The sequence below is a fragment of a genome, unplaced genomic scaffold (genome assembly GCF_019419815.1).
Source record: "Pyrus x bretschneideri cultivar Hongxiangsu unplaced genomic scaffold, Pyrus_bretschneideri_v1 Contig19, whole genome shotgun sequence".
Taxonomy (NCBI): Eukaryota; Viridiplantae; Streptophyta; class Magnoliopsida; order Rosales; family Rosaceae; genus Pyrus; species Pyrus x bretschneideri.
The window spans coordinates 1,358,449-1,383,028 of record NW_025999490.1 but is presented as its reverse complement, the minus strand read 5'-3'; the positions used below and the strand labels follow the sequence as shown (position 1 = coordinate 1,383,028).

Below are 24,580 nucleotides of genomic sequence, written 5' to 3'. Positions count from 1 at the left end.
TGGAAATCAAACTAACATCAAAAGAATAATGTTAGCGAGACTAAATTTGTAGACAAATTTTAGAAATTAAAGGACATAGAAATTTATGATTAGTTTATTACTTAAGCGTTGATAAACATGTTCATTCTTATTGGTGACACATTATTTAATTTTAAATTTTGTCTCTAAATTTAATTTATTTAACATTACTCACGTCAAAATACATAGACAAAGTTTTCGTCCCTGTAGAAAAGCGTCGTCTGCATTTTAATTATCCTAGTTGCTGAATAAACAAATTGCTGGTTTGAAGAATAAACAGACTGTCATCGACTCAGACCAATTATGCCACTATATATGTACACTACTTCCACGGTGCCAGAGTGGGAATGATCCTTTTCATTCTCATAGGCTCTTAGTAGGAGAAAGAGAGAGGAGAGAGAGAGGGGATGAATTTCAGAACTAGTGGGCGAGGCAGCCGACATCTCTGATCTCTTCCTTCCAGTTTTCTGCTTGCTTCTGCTTCAGCTCCTCCTTCTGCTTCAACAGCAGGTCGGCTCTCTCTCTCTCTCTCTCTCTCTCTCTATATATATATGACATGCACCTATAAAATACAGGAGATCAACTGCTAGCTAGCTGGCTCTCTCTTTCGAAATGTTAAAGTTCATCCTTAACTGTGATCAACAGATGCATTCGAAAGCAGTATATTTCCCTATCCGTTTGCTTGCTTAAAAAACATAAAAAAAAAAATATATATTGCGTGGTTTGCCAATGTCGAATAATTATTTGCATATTTTATATAAAGATTAATCTCAGTTTACTATCTTAAAGTTTCGTGGTTTTCAACATTTAGTGCATAAAATTTTTTTTATACCAGAATCATACCTCGTGTCTTAATTTTCAAACAGTCTTATACATTCGTTAAGTTGTCTGTTAAGTCATCTTTTAACTGGTAACGTGGTGACCATATGAACAATGATTGAGCGTATCATTAAAGATCCATGTGAAAATTACAAAAAACTAAAATTAAAAAAACATTAAAAAAAATAAAAATAGAAAAAGGTGGGGATAATTGCTTCCTCTCCCCCGTCCCTTCTTCTCTCTTCTGCAATTAGTTTTTCTGTGGATCTGGGTGCGACGAAGGTGCAACTTTGGTGGTTATGGCGGGTTGCAGCAGGTGGTCAGGCAAGCGCGAGGTTGCGACGGGTCGAGCAGCAACAGGTGTGGGTCCTGGTGGTTCGGGGTTGGCTGGGTGGTTCAGGCAGAAAAGAAATGGTTGGGATCTGGGTTGGTGAGTCTGGCGTGCCTTCGGCTTTGTCCTGCTCCGCCGCGGCTTGGATTAAGGAAGAAGTGATGAAAACCCAATGAGTGGGATTTGGCCCTGGAGTGAAGAGATGAGCGGGATTTCTCTGGCCTTCACCTTCGTTCCCAAATTTCTGCAATTTTTTTTAAGGGCAACGGAAAACGCACGATGGAAATTGGTTTTGGAAAAAATAAAGTGGGCAAAATCCATGGACAAAGAATTCTAATTCTTCGGAGCAAATCGGATCGATAGGTTTATCATCAGGCACGCTTTATTTTCCCTTTCAATTCCTCCGTTGGTGGCCGAATTGATCTCCGCCCACCCATTGCTAGTGGCAGCTAGACGAAGGGTGACGGTTACGAGGTCCGAAAACCTTTGTTGAGGGTTATGAGGTCGCGAGGGCAAGGGTTGCTGGGGATACGGGATTTTAGGGAGAGAAGAGAAAGAAAGATAGCAGGCTGCTGCATCATTGCTCAAATTTTTTTTTTATTTTTTTATGGGTTTTAATTTATTTTTAATATTCACGTGGACTTTTATTGATGCGTAACGTCTAGTTATTGTTTTTATAGGTGTCATGTCATTAGTTAAAGGCTGACTTAACAATCAGTTTAACGAATGTATGAGACTGCTCAAAAATTAAGACTTGAGGTATGATTCTGAGATAAAAAAAAATTTTATGTACTAAATAAAAATCACAAAATTTTAGAATAGTAAACCGAGATCAACCATTTATATAATATCTTATCCGTGATTAAACTTATTGAACATTTTGGAAAACTCATCAACTCTGACCGCAAGTTGATCGCGTTGCATGTGCAACCTACGTGTCATACATCAAAGGTCACTTACGCCCAACGTCACTCTTTGGATTTTTTTTTTTTTGCCTGAAAATCTGTGAATTGTGTTTGTTCATCGTACATTATATAGTCAATTTTCGTTAAGTACTGATTGTATTTCATTTTAAATAAAAAATAAAAAATAATTTTTGACCGCATGAAATACGATGAACGAACACAATTTATGAATTTCCAGGAGAATCCGGATTCCACTTAAGCAGTATATGTGTCTCCCTTGCCTTTCCTACCCAATGCGTATTACTGGTTAATAAAACCTGTCGATTTTATTTTATGCTAAGAGAGATGAGTTTATTGATACGATTGCGAGGATGAGTATGAGTCTTTGATATGAACAATTTTTTTTTTCTTTTCCTAACATTGAAAAGGAGAAAATTAAAGTACTAGACTAGTTTGTGAATTATGACTTGATTGTAGTTTTAGTATACAAATTTAAGATCTATTATAAGTAGTATTTAAGTTCGACAAATGTTAAGCATTAGTCTTTCGCGCTAAGAATTTTGGCCAAAATTCCGAGGAATACCTTTAAGAAGAATAAATTAGAGAATTGCACGTATGCTCCTTTTAATAAAAATTCTCATAGAATTAACGTCAATAACCAGTGTTTCATATTTTGTCGAATACATGCATAGCTATAATGAATTTTTAGATTATCGACTAAAGCTACAATTTAGGGCGAGCCTTGGCATAATGCAAAATTTGCTTCTTTGTGATCGAAAGGTTACAGGTTCGAATCGTAAAAATAGTTTATTTGCTTATAATCGACGTTCTTTTCCCATCCTCCCAAATCAAGAATCCTTTTTGGCTTAGAGTCGCCCATTTTAGACCAAAGTTACAATTCGATTTTGTCATACATAATAATGTGATTAGTTTAAGATATTGTCATGATGACATCCTCGTTAGATTTCAAATCAAGATCACCAACTAACAAGGAATTAATCCTTTGTTCTTTCGCTATGGATAAAAATCCCTCTCCGTAATTAGTAGTTGACCGAGTAAGAATGTTGATCCGTAAGTCAATCCCTTGATATTTTCAACCAGAAAAATATTAACAATCTGGAATTGTACATGAATATTTCAACTTAATGTCTAATACTACAATATACAATTCAACTAATACGGTCAAAGCCTTAGCCAACTCCAGGTGGGAAATTAAAAAGGTGTTGGCCGCCATTTGATCATACAACTTGGACAAAATTTAAGTATATACGCACACGTTGTCAATATATGACTAAAATCTAATGGTCTTCTTTTTACATGCAAGATTCAGCCAGTTGGAATACAAGGGTTGGCCGTTTAGTTTCAATCCGTCGAGGAGAGCAAGTTCTTCACATGTACAATATGAAGATGAAGTTGATGAGGATACTATTACTCTGCTTCCTCAGCTGCTTCTGTTTTCAGCTGTCCTTTGTTCAAAATGCTACCACTGACCCATCTGAAGGTTCTCTCTCTCTCTCTCTCTCTCTCTCTCTCTCTCTCTACAAAATGATATTTAAGTGTTTTTCGACTGTATGAAATGAAGTTTCTGAGGAAGTTATTTGCAAAGCCATTTTTTTTCCCATATACAAAACATCCAATTTAAGGGTAATTTTCCTTTGTAATAATCAGTTTGATCTCTCATTTGATTCGAGATAGCCTGGTAAGTGGTAACACAAGTCAAATCATGGTGTGATATAATATAATACACACAAGGACTGAATTAACTGAGAGTGCAGTGAGGGCGTTGAACTCAATATTTGAACAATGGGACACACAAGCAATGTCGGGGCTGTGGAATATTAGCGGAGAACCCTGCAGTGGATCTGCCTTCAACGGCACCGATTTTGAGAACCCCAATAACAACCCAGCCATCGTTTGCAACTGTACTTACGACAACAATGCTACCTGCCACATCACCAAACTGTATGTTAAACTACTCTCTCTTTATGAACAAGATTTCTCTGACAATGCTGATTTTTCGCTAGCTATACCTATATATATATTCGTCAATAATTTGACTGTGCCACTCCATTTTATAAAGTTCTAAATGGTCCATCTTTTTGCTTTCCAGGAGAGTGCAAGCCCTGTACAAACGAGGGGTGTTTCATGAAGAACTTTTGGCTCTAAGATATCTCGCGGTTTTGTATGAATTTTTTCCAACTCCCTTCTCTGTTTTTGGTTCATCAAAATTATCAATTGGAAATTAAAAATATGGTGACGTTGTAAGATTAAGAGTTAATGATTACATTTCGTTTCAATTTTTGTAGGAAAATTGATAAGAATTATTTCAAAGGTCCCCTACCGGCATTTGTTGGCAATATGTCTGCATTGATTGAATTGTAAGTAGTGAGAGAAAATTTGTTTTAAATATCATACTTCTGACTCGTCGCAATTTGTATACTTCATTTTGAATATCATAATCTACAGTTATGTTCTTTACACCTTTTCTCTATTGTTTACACCGTAATCTCACAAACCATTATGATTTTATTGAATAATGCAGTACTAGTTTCTTGTGTAATGTAATGGTGCTTATCTTTAGTTGACTGATATCTCCATTCAGGCAAATTGGCCACAATTCATTCTCTGGGCCCATCCCCAAGGAGCTTGGAAACCTTAAGGAGCTAAGTATACTGTAAGCCATGAAAAATGAGAAAGCGTACAGTAAAATTTTGTGTCATAAAGATTAGATACAGAACCTTCTGTCACTCTTCAATAATTGCTTTCAAGTAATTGTTTGCCTGTTCAACATGACTTGCAGGGGCTTCGGATCAAATAATTTCTCCGGAACACTCCCTCCAGAACTTGGTAATTTAGTCAAGCTCCAGCAAATGTAAGTGGTTCGTTAAATCATCATATTTGAATTACATGTTAGTTCCTTATGCATAAGCAAAAATTGCACATTATGTATAAGATGGGTATTAATCAGTTGCCTTATGATTTTCACAGTTACATGGACAGCTGCGGACTCAGTGGTGAAATTCCTTCAACATTTGCCAAGCTAACCAGTATGCAAATCTTGTAAGAACGGCTCTTAAATCGTATTTTAGATTTGTTCGTTTATCTAGTACTTTTAGATTGCTTTTCTTGGATGAGCTTATTATACGTCAACTTTGTGAATTTTAGTTGGACATCGGACAGTCTTTTCTCAGGAAAGATACCTGATTTCATAGGGAATTGGACACAACTCATTTCCTTGTAAGCACAGAAAATTTTGATCTTATGCAGTTTATGAAAGCAGACCTGAGATGGATAACTTGTTCACAAGCTTCTTATATGTTTCTGTAGGCGATTTCAAGGGAACTCTTTGGAAGGCCCAATACCAACCAGCTTTTCTCAACTGACCTCAATGAAATCTCTGTAAGTACAAATGCTTCATAAATTGTAATTCTTTCTCTTTCTCCGAAGACGGGATTTCAGTTATTTTGCATATAATGATGTAGGCATATCAGTGATATATACGATGGGAGCTCCTCTCTTGATTTCATAAAAAAAATGAAGAACTTGACTGAATTGTAAGTGAAGATTCTTGTTGATCCATATACTTTCATCCAACTTTTTCCTTTTTCCTTTTGATATCTTACTCCATCTACTTTTTATCAAATTTGATGTGAATAACAGAAAACTACGAAATGCATTAATCACTGGTACCATCCCATCTGATATTGGAGAATATCAAAGTCTACAGATACTGTACGTACCAGCGCATATAAGCTTGAGCCCTAACTAGCCAATTAGTTTTCTTTCATTCTGATTGCTCCTCTCAACTTATCGGTGGTGTTGCAGGGATCTGAGTTTCAACAATTTGACAGGCCAACTCCCAAGTTCTTTGTTCACCATGAGTTCTCTTACATCCTTGTAATCCCCGTTCTTATTATTATATTTTGCTTGCCTCATCATACATAAGTTATCAAATCTTTAACATTCCCTACTTTGATTGAAGATCTGGTCTAATCCTTATAGATTTTGTGCACATCTGACCTTTTTCTTGCTCATCTCTCTTTCTTTTCTGGGTGCCTTCTACTATAATCGAAATGGCCAGGTTTCTTGGAAACAATAGTCTGTCTGGACCTCTTCCGAGCCAAAAGAGCAATCCACTTCAGACTATGTAAGTCCTCATTTCTTAAAAGTAGTCCTATAGAATGTACTGAGTCTACTGACACTGAAACCAATACTTTGTACATGTGTGCGCACGTGCATGTGTGTGTCTGTGCATTTTGTAAGCATTCTAATCCTTTATCTTACACAAGTTGAAGTTCTTATAACTTTCATGTATTTTGTGTCTTCTGATTCTATTTTGTTATTAGCAGAGATTTGTCTTACAATTTTTTATCAGGAAGCTTTCCCCAGTGGGTGACCACAATATCGCAACTGTACGTCTCCTTTTATCTTTCATCTTCATTTTACAGTTTAAATCCCCAGAATATGTTCGGACAAAAAATATCACTACGATTCGTTCTCACAGTGCTACTTGCCTATTAAGTTTTGATCATGTACGTGGAATGTTCATTTGACAGAGATATATTTCTTCACATGTTAATTGATTAATGATTTTATGCAGGAACTTAGTGGTCAACAACTTCACATTTGACAAAAAAAACATAACGTGAGTTGAAGTTTCTGTTGCCGGTTTTTAGACAAGCAATACTATCACTACTCTTCCACTCTATGTTTCTATCTGGATAACTAATCATTGTTCTCTATGTTCGCAGTACTCTTCCTGGATTGAATTGCCTCCAGAGAAATTTTCCATGCAATCGAAATACCCCACGATGTAATCTGCTTTTATGTCACCCAACATTTACTGTTTTAACTCAACGTCATGTTGGAGGAGAAGGCATTGCTTCTCTAGTTATGTATACATATGGATATAGATTACCAGCATGTTTTCATAAGTTCAGTAATAAGCATAACTGGTCAGAAATGTGACTGAAAAACATTAGTATGAGTCTTCAATTTGAAGTTTCATCGCTAATCATGGATAGATTCTGGTATTACATGAAACTTACAGATGCAAACTTCTCAATCAATTGTGGTGGACCGCAAATGAAGGGACGTGATGGCATATTGTATGAGGCTGAAGACTCTGCTCTTGGTCCAGCAACATTCAATGTAACCAGTATAGAGAAATGGGCCGTCAGCAATGTCGGTATGTTTTCTGATGGAGTGAACCGATCGTTTCTGGAAAATACCCTTGAAGAAGTAACCGGAACAGATGTGACCCCCGAGCTTTTCAAGACTTCAAGATTGTCCCCAGGATCACTGAGATACTATGGCCTGGGTCTTGAGAATGGACCTTACACTGTAACATTGCACTTTGCAGAGACGGTTTTTGATAGGCGCATTCAGCAAACTTGGGCAAGTCTAGGACGGCGTGTGTTTGATATCTATATTCAGGTAAGGCTGCTTATGGGAAAAGAAAAAAAAAAATCTAACTTATTTGAAGTAAAGAGTAAAGACTCATTGGGCAGGTTTTCGATATTTTAAGCTACTTTAACTAAAGATAATGATTTAAGGAAAAATTTGGATGCGGTTTCTAGTTACTAATGTTTATTAACTGAGATCTTGTTAGTTTTCAGATTTTGATCAAAGTTTCTAGCATTAATTTATTAATGAATTTGCATGTTAGTTACATAACATTTTAAAATAAAAATTAATAATTGATTTAGGGTTTTAATACTCACACCCTTATTAAACTCCTGATTATTTTCAATTCAAAAAAGTTCCAAAATAAAAATTAGAATAAGTCTGTACCCATTAACTTTTTATAAAAATATTTTAAACATTTTAATCTTAAATGTACCCATTTATATATTTTTCAATTTTTTCTAATCTTAAATGTACCTATTCTTAGATATATCAATTTGTTACATATAAATGTACCCTTTTTTAATATAAAAATGTACCCCTTTTCATATAAAATCCATTCAATTTTTTTCTAATCCATTTTTAAAATTTATAAATTTTGTTGATTTGAAAATGTATCCATGTGTAGTTTAATAGAAGAAATTTAATATGTTATTAAGCCAAATTTTTTTTTTTTCCTGAAAAATGTACCCATGTTTTGGTACAATAATTTTTTGGTTAGTTTTGATGAATGTACCCATGTATGTATGTATGTGTATATATATACACACAATATATTAGAGAATATACTTTATCCTGTATTGTTTTTAATCGCATATATTATGGTTTTTATTTAAAATCTCATTAATATAAACAACTACAAATATCAATCTAAGCCACTAGGAATAGCCTAGTGGTAATGGTGTGGCTAATGGGTGGGATAGAATAAGTCCCAAGTTCGAGGCCTGGTGTGGGTGGGGTGGATAAAAAAAATAAAAAACTAAAAAAATCAATTTTTAATTTAAAATATAATAACCTACATAAAAATATATTATTACCTTAATAGCAGAGATTTTATTCAAAAACTGAAAATCATCAAGATTTCAATTAAATGACATTGGTAATTAGGAGTCGCATTTAAAGTGTCCCATAATTTAAAGGAGACTAGAATTATTACCTAGTTCTTCATTTGGTTGCTAGGGTACCCGCATGACGAAGGACTTTGACATATCCAAGGAGGCAGGTGGGGCTAAAATAGGAATTATGAAAAGATTCAATGTTAGCGTGTCAAAGAATTATCTTGAAATTCATTTGTTGTGGGCTGGTAAAGGGACTTGTTGCATACCTTCAGCAGGTGATTACGGCCCACTAATAGCAGCCGTCCATGCTGCTTCAGGTACAATTTGTGTTAACTAGTAGAGATTTCCTATGAATGGTTTAAATGTAAATTTCTGCTGTTAATTGACATTGAAGAATTCGTCTACTTTATCGCTCAGATTTTACACCAACGGTTTCTGGGCTTCCACCAACTACTCCAAGAAAGAAGAGCAGGAATGGGTTGATAATTGGTATTGCAGTTCCTGTTGGAGTTGGGAGCTTGCTATTAATATTTGCGACTTTATATATGTGGAGGAAAAAATCAGAAAAAGAGGACGATGAAGGTAAACGACCATATTATTAGTGGTATCCAATTCAGGTTTCTCTGCTCTGGCATTAACACACACAAGTAAGAATGCTTTCACGAAAGTAAAACTTATGTCACACTGTTTCGTGAATGTGCAGATATTCTAGGATTAGGCCCTCGGCCAAATACTTTCAGTTATGCTGAGTTGAGAGCTGCAACCGAAGATTTTAATCCTTCAAATAAGTTAGGAGAGGGAGGATATGGCCCTGTTTATAAGGTGAAATCTGTGTTACATCAATATAATGTACTTGAAGTAATGACAAGAGAAAGGGAGGGAGAGCGAGCGAGTGAGAGAAGAAAATTAAGCTTCTTTTTTCTTTTCTTTCATGTCACTAAATTGTGTTTATGTGTACATTGTAGGGTACACTTTCTGATGGTAGAGTAGTGGCTGTGAAGCAACTTTCAGTAGCATCTCACCAAGGGAAAAGTCAATTTGTATCTGAAATTGCTACCATATCTGCTGTACAACATCGAAATCTAGTGAAATTGTACGGATGCTGCATTGAAGGCAGCCACCGCATTTTGGTTTATGAGTATCTTGAAAACAAGAGCCTTGATCAGGCACTTTTTGGTACAAACCTATCTACTTTTAGGTTGCATAGAAACAACATTGTCTGCAGTTTCAAGCACTATAAAATTGTTAAGAAATGTTTTTGATTGAATGTGTTCACTAATATTTCAGGAACAAGTAACTTGCACCTTGACTGGCCTACTCGATTCAATATATTGTTGGGAACAGCAAGAGGACTTGCTTACCTTCATGAAGAGTCAAGGCCAAGGGTTGTACATCGAGATGTCAAAGCAAGTAATATTTTGCTCGATGCAGAACTCTCCCCAAAAATATCAGATTTTGGATTGGCAAAGCTTTATGATGACGAGAAAACCCACATTAGCACCCGGGTTGCAGGGACAATGTAAGCCATCCTTTATTGTTTTTTCTAGAGGATACATACATTATGGCCACACACATTTATACTTGCATGAAATTTTAACATACATGTTAATAATGCCTATAATGATCTCAAGCAACATTGTGCAACCATTTGATTATCTTGCATTGCAGAGGCTATTTGGCACCGGAGTATGCATTGTTTGGACATTTGACAGAGAAGGTCGATGTGTTTGGTTTTGGAGTTGTTGTTTTGGAAATCCTCAGCGGGAGACCAAACTCTTACAATAACTTGGATCCAAAAAAGATTTATCTTCTTGAATGGGTAGGAATTGCATCCCCTAGCTTCATTTTGGCATTGTTATGAAAAACTTGTTTATACTTTCCTTTGACCGTGGCATAATGTTTTTCAGGTATGGACTCTACATGAAAACGACCAAACTCTAGGGCTGGTGGATCCAAGATTGACAGAGTTTGATGAAACTGAAGCAACTAGATTGATACGAGCAGCTCTTCTGTGCACACAGGGATCACCGATGGCGAGGCCATCTATGTCACGTGTGGTTGCAATGCTCTCTGGAGACATTGACTTAGGCACTGTCATGTCGAAGCCAAGCTATCTGACAGATTATGATTTTAAAGATGTAACAACATTGTCAACAGGTAGTTTTTTGGTGGGGGATGATACCCCATCAACTGCATCCAAGGATAGTAATGTTCGCCTCAACCATCAGCCGGGAGGCAGCAATGCAAGTGGTGCTAACACTCCCTGGATTGACCCTGCGCCTTCTCCTGTAAACGTCACTCAATCACTGCTCACTGGCATTAGAGTAGAAGGAAGGTGATAAATGTCGGGAAATGATTTCTGCATGCTCCTTTTATCTCTTTGTGCACCCTTGTACTTGTTTTGGACCCTTTCCTTTTATATAATACACATTTTAATAATTAATTGTGATTGTACTTTAGCTTTGGCTTTTGGTAGTGGGCAGGGGAAGCATGCCAGATTTGAACATATCCTAGCAGATGGATGTATATTGTACTTATTCATACAAAATGTTTATAGATATGTTCATGAACCACCACCATCATTAGATGGAGATCCCACCACTAAAATTTAAGAATGTATTAAGGGAATTCAGATAATTTAATAAGGCCTTTTTGGGTCTATAAATTGAGCCTTGATGTTGGTGGTCCAGTTGCAGAATAGAGAAGAAAAGGCAAATTTTTTATCTGTCACCTTAACTTTTATTCAAATTTCAATCTATTACCTTTTTTTTAATAATTTATGAGGGGAGAATCTTGAACCTGTGACACATGCGTGGAAACTCAATGACCTATTCACTAGAATATTAAACCACATGCAATACAAAAACAAACTCAAAATTATAAGTATATTTGTTATAGAGTGTTACGATCTTTTCACTATTCAAGTCTAACATCCATGACATTTTCTACTTTTGGATCCAAATATGAGCTTTCCTCCCTAAAAAATTAGGCAACATTTTAGGAGGGGAAAGTTCATGTTTGGAGTTAAAAGGAGAACAATGTCGTGTATGTTAAACTTGAACGTGAAAGGACTAAAACAACTACTTTATATAAGAGGCATGTGCAAGTGTAATACTCCGTATTTTAAGAAGTAGATATATATATATATATATATATAATGGAATATAGATGGTTTGTCAGAACAAGAACTCCTAAACAAACTCCAACATATCTCTATGGTTACTAATAGTTATATTACCAATCATAATCTCAGCCAAACACAAGTTGTCGACCTTTTGGTCACTGGATTTACAGGAATGCTCTATTCCTGGTGGGAGAAACATCTCACTGAACAATCCAGAAATGAAATAAAAAACACTGTTAAAAAAGATGAAGAAGGAATGCCCATCTTTGATGAGCAAATTGGACAAGGAGTCCACTTGGAATGATTGAGTCAAGTCTATACAATGGGCCTATCCATTTTGATTGTTTTCCAGACCTTACCATAAGTCTTTCAGACCCCCACATGCTGAAAGCACTCACACTCAACCTCAAAACTTCAGGATATACATATATATATATATATATATATATATATAAGTGTCAAAGTACTTTTAATTTGTGTTTTATGCTAAAGTTTGATATACCAAGTACTTTTTTTCATTAGTTAACAAATACATATATGTTTCACTTTATTTGTAGATTGATTTGTTAGGCTTTGTATTTCTCATTGGCGTGCCACCAGCAACTAAATACTTTGCTACTCTTTTGGTTTTAGTTTGAGGTGTGATTATAACCATGGGTTTTGGAGCTTTTAATTCACCATCCGGATATCCTACCAATTTGTAGAGTTACCATATGTTTTGTTCCAACAAGCTTACCATAAGATAAACTTTAACGTGGCCTTAGACATGCATCCATTTTACATGATATTTTTTTGTTCAGGATTAGCTCAACACATGTTGCTTTGTTATTGGAACACATATCATTATTAATCATTAGTTTGACACATGTTGCCTTGCTATTCGAACACATATTAGGGCTAATAATTTGCACAATACTTGGTGTCTTTCTATTGGGACACTAGGGAGCTTTCATCCTCAAGCTAGATTGTACACGTTGTGAGAAGGAAGATCTCATATGATCCCTATAAAGGAAGGAGCAAGAACTAGAAGGACACGAGGAAAAAAAGGGAGAACACCACACCAGCAAGAACACACTAGCAAAAAGAATGTTCTCTTTCTCAGACCATTCCTCTTTCATCAACCATTTCTTTTACCTTATGCAAACGCTTTAAATCATCTTTCAATGTATTTATAAGTCTCTCATATATAGTGAAATACAAATGAAAGCAAACCCCAGTGGATGTACACTTTGACGAACCACTCCTATACTGTGTGTTTATGTGAATGTTTGTGTTATCAAGTTCTAGTGAAACACCATTATCCAACTCCGTGAAGCACCACCAAATCTCCCTCTATTTTTCAACGAGAATCCGGAGAAAGAAATCACATACAAATCCCAAAAAATGCATAAGAGCTTACCCAACAAATCTCTCTACCAAACTCATCATTTTCTTCTAGTTATCAAGATTCAAGAACCAGAAATTCGTCATATCTGTTTTGCAGATCAAATTACCATTTTCTATAGTTCAAATAGAAAAGCCGTCTTCAAGAAAGTTGTTCGTTAACTCGTTAAATACAACATATCCAAATATGAGATCCATAGGAGCTGTATAACTTCAGAAACTCAGGTATAATCAGTGACTGCTCAGCACTCGTCTATCAACCAGTCAGGCCTGTTGTGAGCTTCGAAACTACATTTTCTCTTACTCATATCAAAATACTTTCTTCATAGAAATTGTTCCTTATTTTCCCTACCTTAACATATCAAAGTCTCAGAAAGATCTAACGGTCCATTCATTCCAGATTATCAAAATACTATTACAGCCTTGAAAATCCGCAGAAAACCTTACAGTCATGTTTGGAGCTTAAAAATTCAACTTAATGTGATCAAACAAAAACACTTCCTTCATAAAAATTGTTCCTTATCATCTCTTCTATAAAATATCCAAAAAGCTCGGCAACCTAATCTGTATGTTGGCCTATACATCAGTTTGAGCCGCTTATGTAAGGTTAAGCTGGCCTTCTCATCCAGCCTCTTTGGCCTACATCTCCATTTTATCTTGCTCACCAATTCTACTCCTGTTACATATGCAAAGTTTCAGCTGTATTAAAGAAGATAAGGGGTTGAAGAAAAGCATAAAAGGAGGAAAGAGAAAGAGAGGTGTCGAGGGAGTTGTGAAAGGCAAGGAAAAGAAAAGAAAAGAGTGTGAGCAACAACTGAACAAAAATGAAAACAACTGAGAGAGAGAGAGAGAGAGAGAGAGAGAGAGAGAGAAAAGAGTATTGTTTTGTAGTTTGTCATCTGTGACAAGAGAAAGAAGGGGTTGTTTGTGGGAAGTGAAGGTGTGAGAATAGCCTACCGGAAGGGAAAGAACTGGAAGAAAAGAAGGAAAATAAAGAGGTTTTGGAAGGTTGGGAGAGAGTTGAAAAGAAAGAAAGTGGTAAGAGGGAGTCGGTTAATGAGAAAAAAAAATGTGAGCGCTGTTGATAAGTGCGCTCTCTGAGCGAACCATAAATATTTCACAAAAAATCGCAACTTACATATTTAAGAAAATGAGTGGCCTATTAACAATACATGAACGCAGCTTACATATTCAAAAAAAAAATTCAGAAATATTTACATTCAACCTGTTAAGAGTTTTTAAGATTTTTGACAATGTTGCTGTTCGGCCTGCAAGCTAAAAAGGATTTTTTTTTAAAAACATAAATATTGACGCTATGTTTAATATCTAAACTGCATGTTGCTTCTGTTTCTTCTGTTCCCTATGGAAACAAAATATTTTTTGCCGCCACATCTTTTGTAATCAGGAACGTTCAACTTCATCCTGTTAATTGTACATTGTGTTTTCATGTCAGTTGAATTGAAAGTATATAAAAGCCAAGATGCTTATCTTACCAACTCCATTCACCCATCTATCCTAGTGTTTATTCATGATTGTGTTGAATTTACGCCACATTAGTTCTTTCGTTGCTATCGAGTAGCTTGGTGTTCTAGGAGGAACTGGCATTCACCTTCAGTGTACGTTATCTTTATACCACTTGAATATTAGGGATAGACTACACTTTTCAAACACTAGCGTATCACAAAAAAATTGTCAATATGGATTTTTCAGTAATTGGTTTCTGGTTGTTTATTCTAAGAACAGGGAATAATTTTGGGAGTTAATTTTTTGAGACATAGCTCTAAATTTGTTTTCTTTTTGCTGATTTTCGAAGTAGTTGCGAGAAGTGGTTCTTTTGAACCAGTTGAATTGATTTCTGTGATTGCATGTGGAGTGTGTTTTTAAATTTTGGTAGTCGATCTCAGAATGTGGTGGCCTTTTGGGGAATTCAGGGTTTCTCCAAATCTAAATTTGGTGTGTGTGTGTGTGTGTGTTTAGCTGAGGTTGAATTTGAATTTTGCGGACAGTTTGGTTTTTTGAAAATTTAGGTTTGGATAAGAAAATGACGATGAGCAAAGGAGAAGTGCCAGACTTGCAATAGGCCTTAAAAGTGTAAGTCATCTGTTCAACTCTATTTTTTTTAATTTGTCATCTGAGTTTCATAGAAAGCTCGCATCTCGGTTAATTTTTTTATTAGGGGTTTGACATTTTATTTGTATGGCTCGTTGAGGTGGTTTTTGCAACCAGGCTTGCATTATTGTTCAAGACTAACTACTGTGATAGTAGAGTATGGCGAATTCTCTAATTTACGTCTAAATTTGAACAATTTATTGTATCATAAAGGAAAAATGAATATGACATGATATTGAAGAAGGCCTAGCAAAGCATCTGCCTGCTAGCTTGATTCAAATACCGCAACCTCAGTTATTGTTTAGGTGAGGTGTTCTATATATATGAAAATCTTTGAGTCTTGAATATTTTAGGCATTACGTCAGCAACTTGAGATAATTGTAAAGCAGTACATATAGCGTTGATGCCTTTTACTTCACACGCGTATTTGTTTCGTTGGAATTAAACTTGCAATGTACAGATTTATGCCAAGGAAAAGTCAGGGCCTTTGGAGCTTGATATTCTTTGTTAGAGTTTCTATTACAAAATTAGGGAGCTATCCTGTCCATTTATGCTTCCGTTTAGTAAGATTGGGATAATAAAGATTTCTAAGGTGTTTTCTAAGTTGTTTTGGAGTTGCATTCAGTTCTCGGAAAACCACATTAAGAAGCATTTTGTCAATTGATGCCTTATGGAAAATTTTCGTTTTTTAATCCTCCTTTTGTTTTAGTTTCGTGTTAGCACATGGCATATTTTGTTTTGGTTGCTGGTTATTTGATGTGCCGTTCAATTTGAGTATCATTATGTGAAAATGATTTATAGATGTTGCGGATTATAGCAGCACTTCGTTTTGATTTGTAAACAAACTGTATACTTAATCTTTGTCTTGGGTTGCAGTATGAAGTTTAACGATTGAATTTGTAAGATGGTGTAGCAATTTTTTAAGAAACTTATTATTTCTGCCAAGTGCTCAAGTATTATGTCTTCTACTTTTTAACTTTTCCTTTTTTGTGTTTTTCTTCCATGTAGTAGGCTGATTACTTGGAATTATGATATTAATGACACAATACGATCTACAAATGAATGTTTCTTATAGCATGCATATCCATATATAGCAAGCAAAGTTTGACATCATTGGTTCTCAGGTACCACATCTTTTTAGTTCCTTTGTGTGGAAACTATTCATGCCTGTTACGACTAATACATTAAATGTCTGCAGCAAAGCGCATACATTTTCTAGTTAAAAACTATAAAATTGCATTGTTTGTGGACTTCAAGAGAAGAAGAAAAAACTTGGATTTGGTAAGTATAAGAAAGGATAATGCTTGGGAGACCCTCTCAAATGGGTTTTATGGACCTCTCTACCACTTCATACCTTATGGTTTAACGTCAATTCTTGTATCAGTATTATAAAATATTGCACCTTAAGGCAAGAAAGAGTCCATAAGGCTGCAAAAGAAGAAAAAAAATATTGCATCTTAAGACGGCAAAGAGTATAAAAAGTCTCACCTTTGAAAATCTCCTTAGCATTTCTTCTTTTAACTTTCTCGTACATCATTAAACTAGACAAATTTTTCATCCCGATCAAATTTTCAGTGCAGCCACAAATATTGAAAAAGTCTCACCTTATTTTTCCTTTGAAAATGTCCACGTCTACTTTTCTAAACTTTATTGTATTGTCACGATATATTTTATACACAAAATTATCAATGATATGGTATTCTTTGACCGGACAAACTTACGACATAGATGCAAATGTTCCAATGTTTTAAGTTAAATCGCATAGCATGTCATGTATTTTGCCACACATAATAATGTAATTTGTTTAAATATTCTCACAATGATATTCTCGTTATATGCCGTATCAAAATCACTAACTAACAAAAAAAAAACGTTAATCCATCTCCATAATTACAAGATTTGACCATCTGCTGAGCAAAAATGTTAATCCACTAGTCAATCCGTTGATATTTTCAACAAGAACCGTAGGTAAACATTTCAAGACTAAGTCATTAAAGCAGGTCAATCTGTAATATTATAATATACAATTCAAGTAATATGATCAAAGCCTTAGAACCTTGGACAGCAATATGTGCACATATAAATTGTCGATATATGACTAACATCTAGTGGTCTTGTTTTTACATGCATGATTCAGTCAGTGGGAGAGAAAACGGGTCGCCCGTAATAAGAAGAAAAAGAAGAGAGACTTGTTCTGCTCTCCCAATTCACGAAGACGGAAGTCACTGGTTGGGCTGGTCCAACCAAGAAAGGCATGGGGCATTGCTTGTTCTGTTAGGTTCTTAGTAGGAGTCGTCTACCTTTTCTTCTTTTACTTTACGGTTTCCTTGATAGCTGGAAGTTCTCCAAAAGTACGAAGGCTGGAGGACTTTGTACCATCCATTCCATGTCGTTGAATTCTGTTCAACAGCCCAAGGATTTGGAGCGCATCTTTTGTATAGAAGTGTCGGCCGTTTAATTTCACTCCGTCGAGGAGAGCAAGTTCTGCACATGTACAATATGAAGATGAAATTGATGATGAGGATACTATTACTCTGCTTCCTCAACTGTTTCTGGTTTCAGCTGTCCTTTGCTCAAAATGCTACCACTGATCCATCTGAAGGTTCTCTCTCTCTCTCTCTCTCTCTCTCCTATACTCATACACACTTTGCCCCATATAAGTGTTTTTGACCAGGAACTGGGCTTCTTTCCCTCAACAAAATGACATTTTAAGTGTTCTTCGACAATATGAAATGAAGTTTCGAAGAAATTATTGTAAAGCCCTTTTTCTTCCCATATACAAAACATCCAAAAATTAAGGGTAACTTTCCTTTGTAATAATCAATTTGATCTCTCATTTGATTCAAGATGGTCTGGTAAGTGGTAACACAAGTCAAATTATGGTGTGATATAATCTAATACACACAAGGACTGAATTAACTGAGAATGCAGTGAGGGCGTTGAACTCAATATTTGAACAATGGGACACACAAGCAGTGCCGAGGCTGTGGAATATCAGTGGAGAACCCTGCAGTGGATCCGCCATCAATGGCACCGAATTTGAGATCCCCGATAACAACCCAGCCATCGCTTGCGACTGTACTTACGACAACGGTACTACATGCCACATCACCAAACTGTATGTTAAACTACTCTCTCTTTATGAACAAGATTTCTATGCCAATGCTGATTTTTCGCTAGCTATACCTATATATATTAGTCAATAATTTGACTGTGCCACTCCATTTTATAAAGTTCTAAATGTTCAATCTTTTTGCTTTCCAGGAGAGTGCATGCTCTGTACAAACGAGGGGTGTTTCCAGAGGAATTCTTGGATCTAAGATATCTCGCAGTTTTGTATGAATTTTTTTCAACTCCCTTCTCTGTTTTTGGTTCATCACAATTATCAATTGGAAATCAAAAATATAGTGATGTCGTAAGATTAAGGATTACATTTTGTTTCAATTTCTGTAGGAAAATTGATATGAATTATTTCAAAGGTCCCCTACCGGCATTCATTGGCAATATGTCTGCATTAATTATATTGTAAGTAGTGACAGAAAATTTGTTTAAGTACTCATACTTCTGATGAGACTCGTCGCAATTTGTATACTTCATTTTGAATATCATAATCTACAGTTATGTTCTTTACACCTTTTCTCTATTATTTACACCGTAATCTAGACAAAGCCATTATGATTTTATTGAATAATGCAGTACTAGTTTCTTGTAATGTAATGGTGCTTATCTTTAGTGAACTGATATCTCCATTCAGGTCAATTGGCCACAATTCATTCTCTGGGCCCATCCCCAAGGAGCTTGGAAATCTTATGGAGCTAAATATGCTGTAAGCCATGAAAAATGAGAAAGCGTTCAGTAAAATTTTGTGTCATAAACATTAGATGCAGAACCTTCTATCACTCTTCAATAATTGCTTTCAAGTAATTGTTTGCCTGTTCAACATGACTTGTAGGGCCATCGGATCAAATAATTTCTCCGAAACACTCCCTCCAGAACTTGGTAATTTAGTCAAGCTCCAGCAAATGTAAGTGGTTCGTTAAATCATCAAATTTGAATTATATGTTAGTTCCTTGTGCATAAGCAAAAATTGCACCTTATCGTATAAAATGGGTATTAATCAGTTGCCTTAAGATTTTCACAGTTACATGGACAGCTGTGGACTCAGTGGTGAAATTCCTTCAACATTTGCCAAGCTCACCAGTACGCAAATCTTGTAAGAACGGCTCTTAAATCGTATTTTAGATTTGTTTGTTTATCTAGTACTTTGAGATTGCTTTTCTTGGATGAGCTTATTATAAGTCAACTTTTTGAATTTTAGTTGGGCATCGGACAGTCTTTTCTCAGGAAAGATACCTGATTTCATAGGGAATTGGACACAACTCACTTCTTTGTAAGCACAGAAAATTTTGATCTTATGCAGTTTATGAAAGCAGACCTGAGATGGATAATTTGTTCACAAGCTTCTTATATGTTTCTGTAGGCGATTTCAAGGGAACTCTTTGGAAGGCCCAATACCAACCGGCTTTTCTCAATTGACCTCATTGAAGTCTCTGTAAGTATAAATGTTTCATATATTGTAATTCTTTCTCTTTCTCTAAAGACGGGATTTCAGTTATTTTGCATATAATTATGTAGGCAAATCAGTGATATATACGATGGGAGCTCCTCTCTTGATTTCATAAAAAATATGAAGAACTTGACTGAGTTGTAAGTGAAGATTCTTGTCGATCCATATACTTTCATCCAACTTTTTCTTTTTGAATTTTGATATCTTACTCCATCTACTTTTTATCAAATTTGATGTGAATAACAGAAAACTACGAAACGCATTAATCACTGGTATCATCCCATCTGATATTGGAGAATATCAAAGTCTACAGATACTGTACGTACCAGCGCATATAAGCGTGAGTCCCAACGAGGCCAATTAGTTTTCTTTCATTCTGATTGCTCCTCTCAACTTATCGTTGGTGTTGCAGGGATCTGAGTTTTAACAATTTGACAGGCCAACTCCCAAGTTCTTTGTTCACCATGAGTTCTCTTACATCCTTGTAATCCCCGTCATTATTATATTTTGCTTGCCTCATCATACATAAGTTATCAAATCTTTAACATTCCCTACTTTGATTGAAGATCTGGACTAATCCTTATAGATTTTGTGCACGTCTGACCTTTTTCTTGCTCATCTCTTTTTCTTTTCTGGGTGCCTTCTACCATAATCGAAATGGCCAGGTTTCTTGGAAACAATAGTCTATCTGGACCTCTTCCGAGCCAAAAGAGCAATCGACTTCAGACTATGTAAGTCCTCGTTTCTTAAAAGTAGTCCTATAGAATGTACTGAGTCTACTGACACTGAAACTAGTACTTTGTACGTGCGTGTGCACGTGCATGTATGTGTTTGTGCATTTTGTAAGCATTCTAATCCTTTATCTTACACAAGTTCTTATAACTTTCATGCATTTTGTGTCTTCTGATTCTATTTTGTTATTTGCAGAGATTTGTCTTACAATTATTTATCAGGAAGCTTTCCCCAGTGGGTGATCACAACATCGCAACTGTACGTCTCCTTTTATCTTTCATCTTCATTTTACAGTTTAAATACCCAGAATATGTTCGGACAAAAAATATCACTGTGATTCGTTCTCACACTACTTGCCTATTAAGTTTTGATCTTGTACGTGGAATTTTCATTTGACAGAGATATATTTCTTCACATGTTAATTGATTAATGATTTTATGCAGGAACTTAGTGGTCAACAACTTCACATTTGACAAAAAAGACATAACGTGAGTTGAAGTTTCTATTGCCGGTTTTTAGACAAGCAATACTATCACTACTCTTCCACTATATGTTTCTATCTAGATAACTAATAATTGTTCTTTGTGTTCGCAGTACTCTTCCTGGATTGAATTGCCTCCAGAGAAACTTTCCATGCAATCGAAATACCCCACGATGTAATTTTCTTTTATGTCACCCAACATTTATTGTTTTAACGCAATGTCATGTTAGAGGAAAAGGCATTGCTTCTCTGGTTATGTATACACATGGATATAGATAGCAAGCATGTTTTCATAAGTTCAGTAATAAGCATAACTGGTCAGAAATATGTGACTCAAAAACATGAGTATGAGTCTTCAATTTGAAGTTTCATCGCTAATCATGGGTAGATTATGGTATTACATGAAACTTACAGATGCAAACTTCTCAATCAACTGTGGTGGACCGCAAATGATGGGACGTGATGGCATATTGTATGAGGCTGAAGACTAAGATCTTGGTCCAGCAACATTCAATGTAACCAGTATAAAGCAATGGGCCGTCAGCAATGTCGGTATGTTTTCTGACGGAGTGAACCGATCGTTTCTGGTAAATACCCTTGCACAAGTCACCGGAACAGATGTGACCCCAGAGCTTTTCCAGACTTCAAGATTGTCCCCAGGATCACTGAGATACTATGGCCTGGGTCTTGAGAATGGACCTTACACTGTAACATTGCACTTTGCAGAGACGGTTTTTGATAGGCGCATTCAGCAAACTTGGGAAAGTCTAGGACGACGTGTATTTGATATCTATATTCAGGTATGGCTGCTTATGGAAAATAAAAAATAAAAATTCTAACTTATTTGAAGTAAAGACTCATTGGGTAGGTTTTCGATAGTTTAAGCTACTTTAATCAAAAACAAAAAATCATCAAGGTTTCAGTAAAAAAACATTGGTAGTTAGAGACCGCATCCAAAGTCTTCCATGATTTAAAGGAGACTAGACTTATTACCTAGCTCTTCATTTGGTTGCTAGGGTACCCGCAGGATAAAGGACTTTGACATATCCAAGGAGGCAGGTGGGGTTAACGTAGGAATTATGAAAAGATTCAATGTTAACGTGTCAGAGAATTATCTTGAAATTCATCTGTTCTGGGCTGGTAAAGGGACTTGTTGCATACCCAATCAAGGTGATTACGGCTCACTAATAGCAGCCATCCATGCTGCTTCAGGTATAATTTGTGTTAACTAGTAGAGATTTCCTATGAATGGTTTAAATGTATTTTTCTACTGCTAATTGACACTGAAGAATTCGTCTGTTTTATTGCTCAGATTTTACACCAACAGTTTCAGGGCTTCCACCAACTACTTCAAGAAAGAAGAGCAGAACTGGGTTGATAGTTGGTATTGCAATTCCTGTTGGAGTTGTGAGCTTGCTATTAATATTTGCGATTCTATATACGAGAAGGAAAAAATTAGAAAAAGAGGACGACGAAGGTAAACGACCATATTATTAGTGGTATCCAATTCAGGTTTCTCTGCTTTGACATTAACACACAGAAGTAGGAATGCTTTCACGAAAGTAAAACTTATGTCACACTGTTTCGTGAATGTGCAGATATTCTAGGATTAGGCCCTCGACCAAATACTTTCAGTTATTCTGAGTTGAGAGCTGCAACCGAAGATTTTAATCCTTCAAATAAGTTAGGAGAGGGAGGATATGGCCCTGTTTACAAGGTGAAATCCGTATTACATCAGTATCATGTCCTTGAAGTAATGACAAGAGAAAGGGAGAGAGAGCAAACGAACGAGCAAGAGAAGAAAATAAAAGCTTCTTTTTTCTTTCCCTTCATGTCAATAAATTGTGTTTCTGTGTACATTGTAGGGTACACTTTCTGATGGGAGAGTAGTGGCTGTGAAGCAACTTTCAGTAGCATCTCACCAAGGGAAGAGTCAATTTGTATCTGAAATTGCTACCATATCTGCTGTGCAATATCGAAATCTAGTGAAATTGTATGGATGCTGCATTGAAGGCAGCCAGCGCATTTTGGTTTATGAGTATCTTGAAAACAAGAGCCTTGATCAGGCACTTTTTGGTACAAACCTATCTACTTTTAGGTTGCATAGAAACGGCATTGTCTGCAGTTTCAAGCACTCTAAAATTGTTAAGAAATGTTTTTGATTGGATGTGTTCACTCATATTTCAGGAACAAGTAACTTGCACCTTGACTGGCCTACTCGATTCAATATATTGTTGGGAACAGCAAGAGGACTTGCTTACCTTCATGAGGAGTCAAGGCCAAGGATTGTACATCGAGATGTCAAAGCGAGTAATATTTTGCTCAGTGCAGAACTCTCCCCAAAAATATCAGATTTTGGATTGGCAAAGCTTTATGATGACGAGAAAACCCACATCAGCACCCGGGTTGCAGGGACAATGTTAGCCATCCTTTATTGTTTTTCCAGAGGATATATACATTACGGCCACACATTTATACTTGCATGAAATTTTAACACATCATGTTAATAATGCCTTTAATGATCTCAAGCAACATTGTGCAACCATTTGATTATCTTGCATTGCAGAGGCTATTTGGCACCGGAGTATGCATTGTTTGGACATTTGACAGAGAAGGCCGATGTGTTTGGTTTTGGAGTCGTTGTTTTGGAGATCCTCAGCGGGAGACCAAACTCTTACAATAACTTGGATTCAGAAAAGATTTATCTTCTTGAATGGGTAGGAATTGCATTCGCCTAGCTTCATTTTGGCATTGTTGTGAAAAACTTATTTATACTTTCCTATGACCGTGGCATAATGTTTTTCAGGTATGGACTCTACATGAAAATGACCAAACTTTGGGGCTGGTGGATCCGAGATTGATAGAGTTTGATGAAACTGAAGCAACTAGATTGATAAGAGCAGCTCTCATGTGCACGCAGGGATCACCGATGGCGAGGCCATCTATGTCACGCGTGGTTGCAATGCTCTCTGGAGACATTGACATAGGCACTGTCATCTCGAAGCCAAGCTATTTGACAGACTATGATTTTAAAGATGTAACAACATTGTCAACAGGTAGATTTTTAGTGGGGGATGATACCCCATCAACTGCATCCAAGGATAGTAATGTTCACCTCAACTATCAGCCGGGAGGCAGCAATGCAAGTGGCGCTAACACTCCCTGGATTGACCCTGCGCCTTCTCCTGTAAACGTCACTCAATCACTGCTAGCTGGCATTAGAGGAGAAGGAAGGTGATAAATATGGAGAAATGAATTCCGCATACTCCCTTTATCTCTTTGCGCACCATTGTACTTGTTTTGGACCCTTTCCTTCTATATAATACACATTTAAATAATTAATTGTAATTGTACATTAGCTTTGGCTTTTGGCAGTGGGCAGAGGACTGGCATGCCAGATTTGAATATATCTTTGGCAAATGGAGATATGTTCACGAAATGTTTATAGATATGTTCACGAAATGCCAGATTTGAATATATCTACTTATTCTTACAAAATGTTTATAGATATGTTCACGAACCACCACCACTGGATGGAGATCCCACCACTAAAATTTGAGAAAAACTAATGAAAATAGCTTAAAAACTTTGAGTTTTAACAATAAGGACAAAATAAAGGGTTAAGTGAATAGTACCAGGATTAATTT

The 24,580-nt window shown here is 36.1% G+C and overlaps 1 protein-coding gene and 1 pseudogene across 1 annotated transcript; both read left to right on the top strand.

The window, feature by feature from the left end:
* The first annotated feature begins 271 nt into the window (after positions 1 to 271).
* On the top strand, positions 272 to 11,110 carry LOC125476543 (probable LRR receptor-like serine/threonine-protein kinase At1g56130). Its single transcript, XM_048582806.1, has 25 exons — positions 272 to 528; positions 3,404 to 3,574; positions 3,849 to 4,035; positions 4,184 to 4,255; positions 4,380 to 4,451; positions 4,676 to 4,747; positions 4,874 to 4,945; positions 5,062 to 5,133; positions 5,239 to 5,310; positions 5,401 to 5,472; positions 5,556 to 5,627; positions 5,734 to 5,805; positions 5,899 to 5,970; positions 6,155 to 6,220; positions 6,423 to 6,485; positions 6,674 to 6,718; positions 6,825 to 6,886; positions 7,124 to 7,509; positions 8,659 to 8,854; positions 8,955 to 9,119; positions 9,241 to 9,359; positions 9,503 to 9,713; positions 9,825 to 10,056; positions 10,206 to 10,356; positions 10,445 to 11,110. The coding sequence occupies exons 2-25, from the start codon at positions 3,466 to 3,468 to the stop codon at positions 10,874 to 10,876; spliced, it is 3,144 nt and encodes a 1,047-aa protein (XP_048438763.1). The 5' UTR covers positions 272 to 528; positions 3,404 to 3,465; the 3' UTR covers positions 10,877 to 11,110.
* A 6,149-nt stretch (positions 11,111 to 17,259) lies between these two features.
* LOC125476542 lies at positions 17,260 to 24,361 on the top strand (annotated as a pseudogene).
* The last annotated feature ends 219 nt before the right edge of the window (positions 24,362 to 24,580 follow it).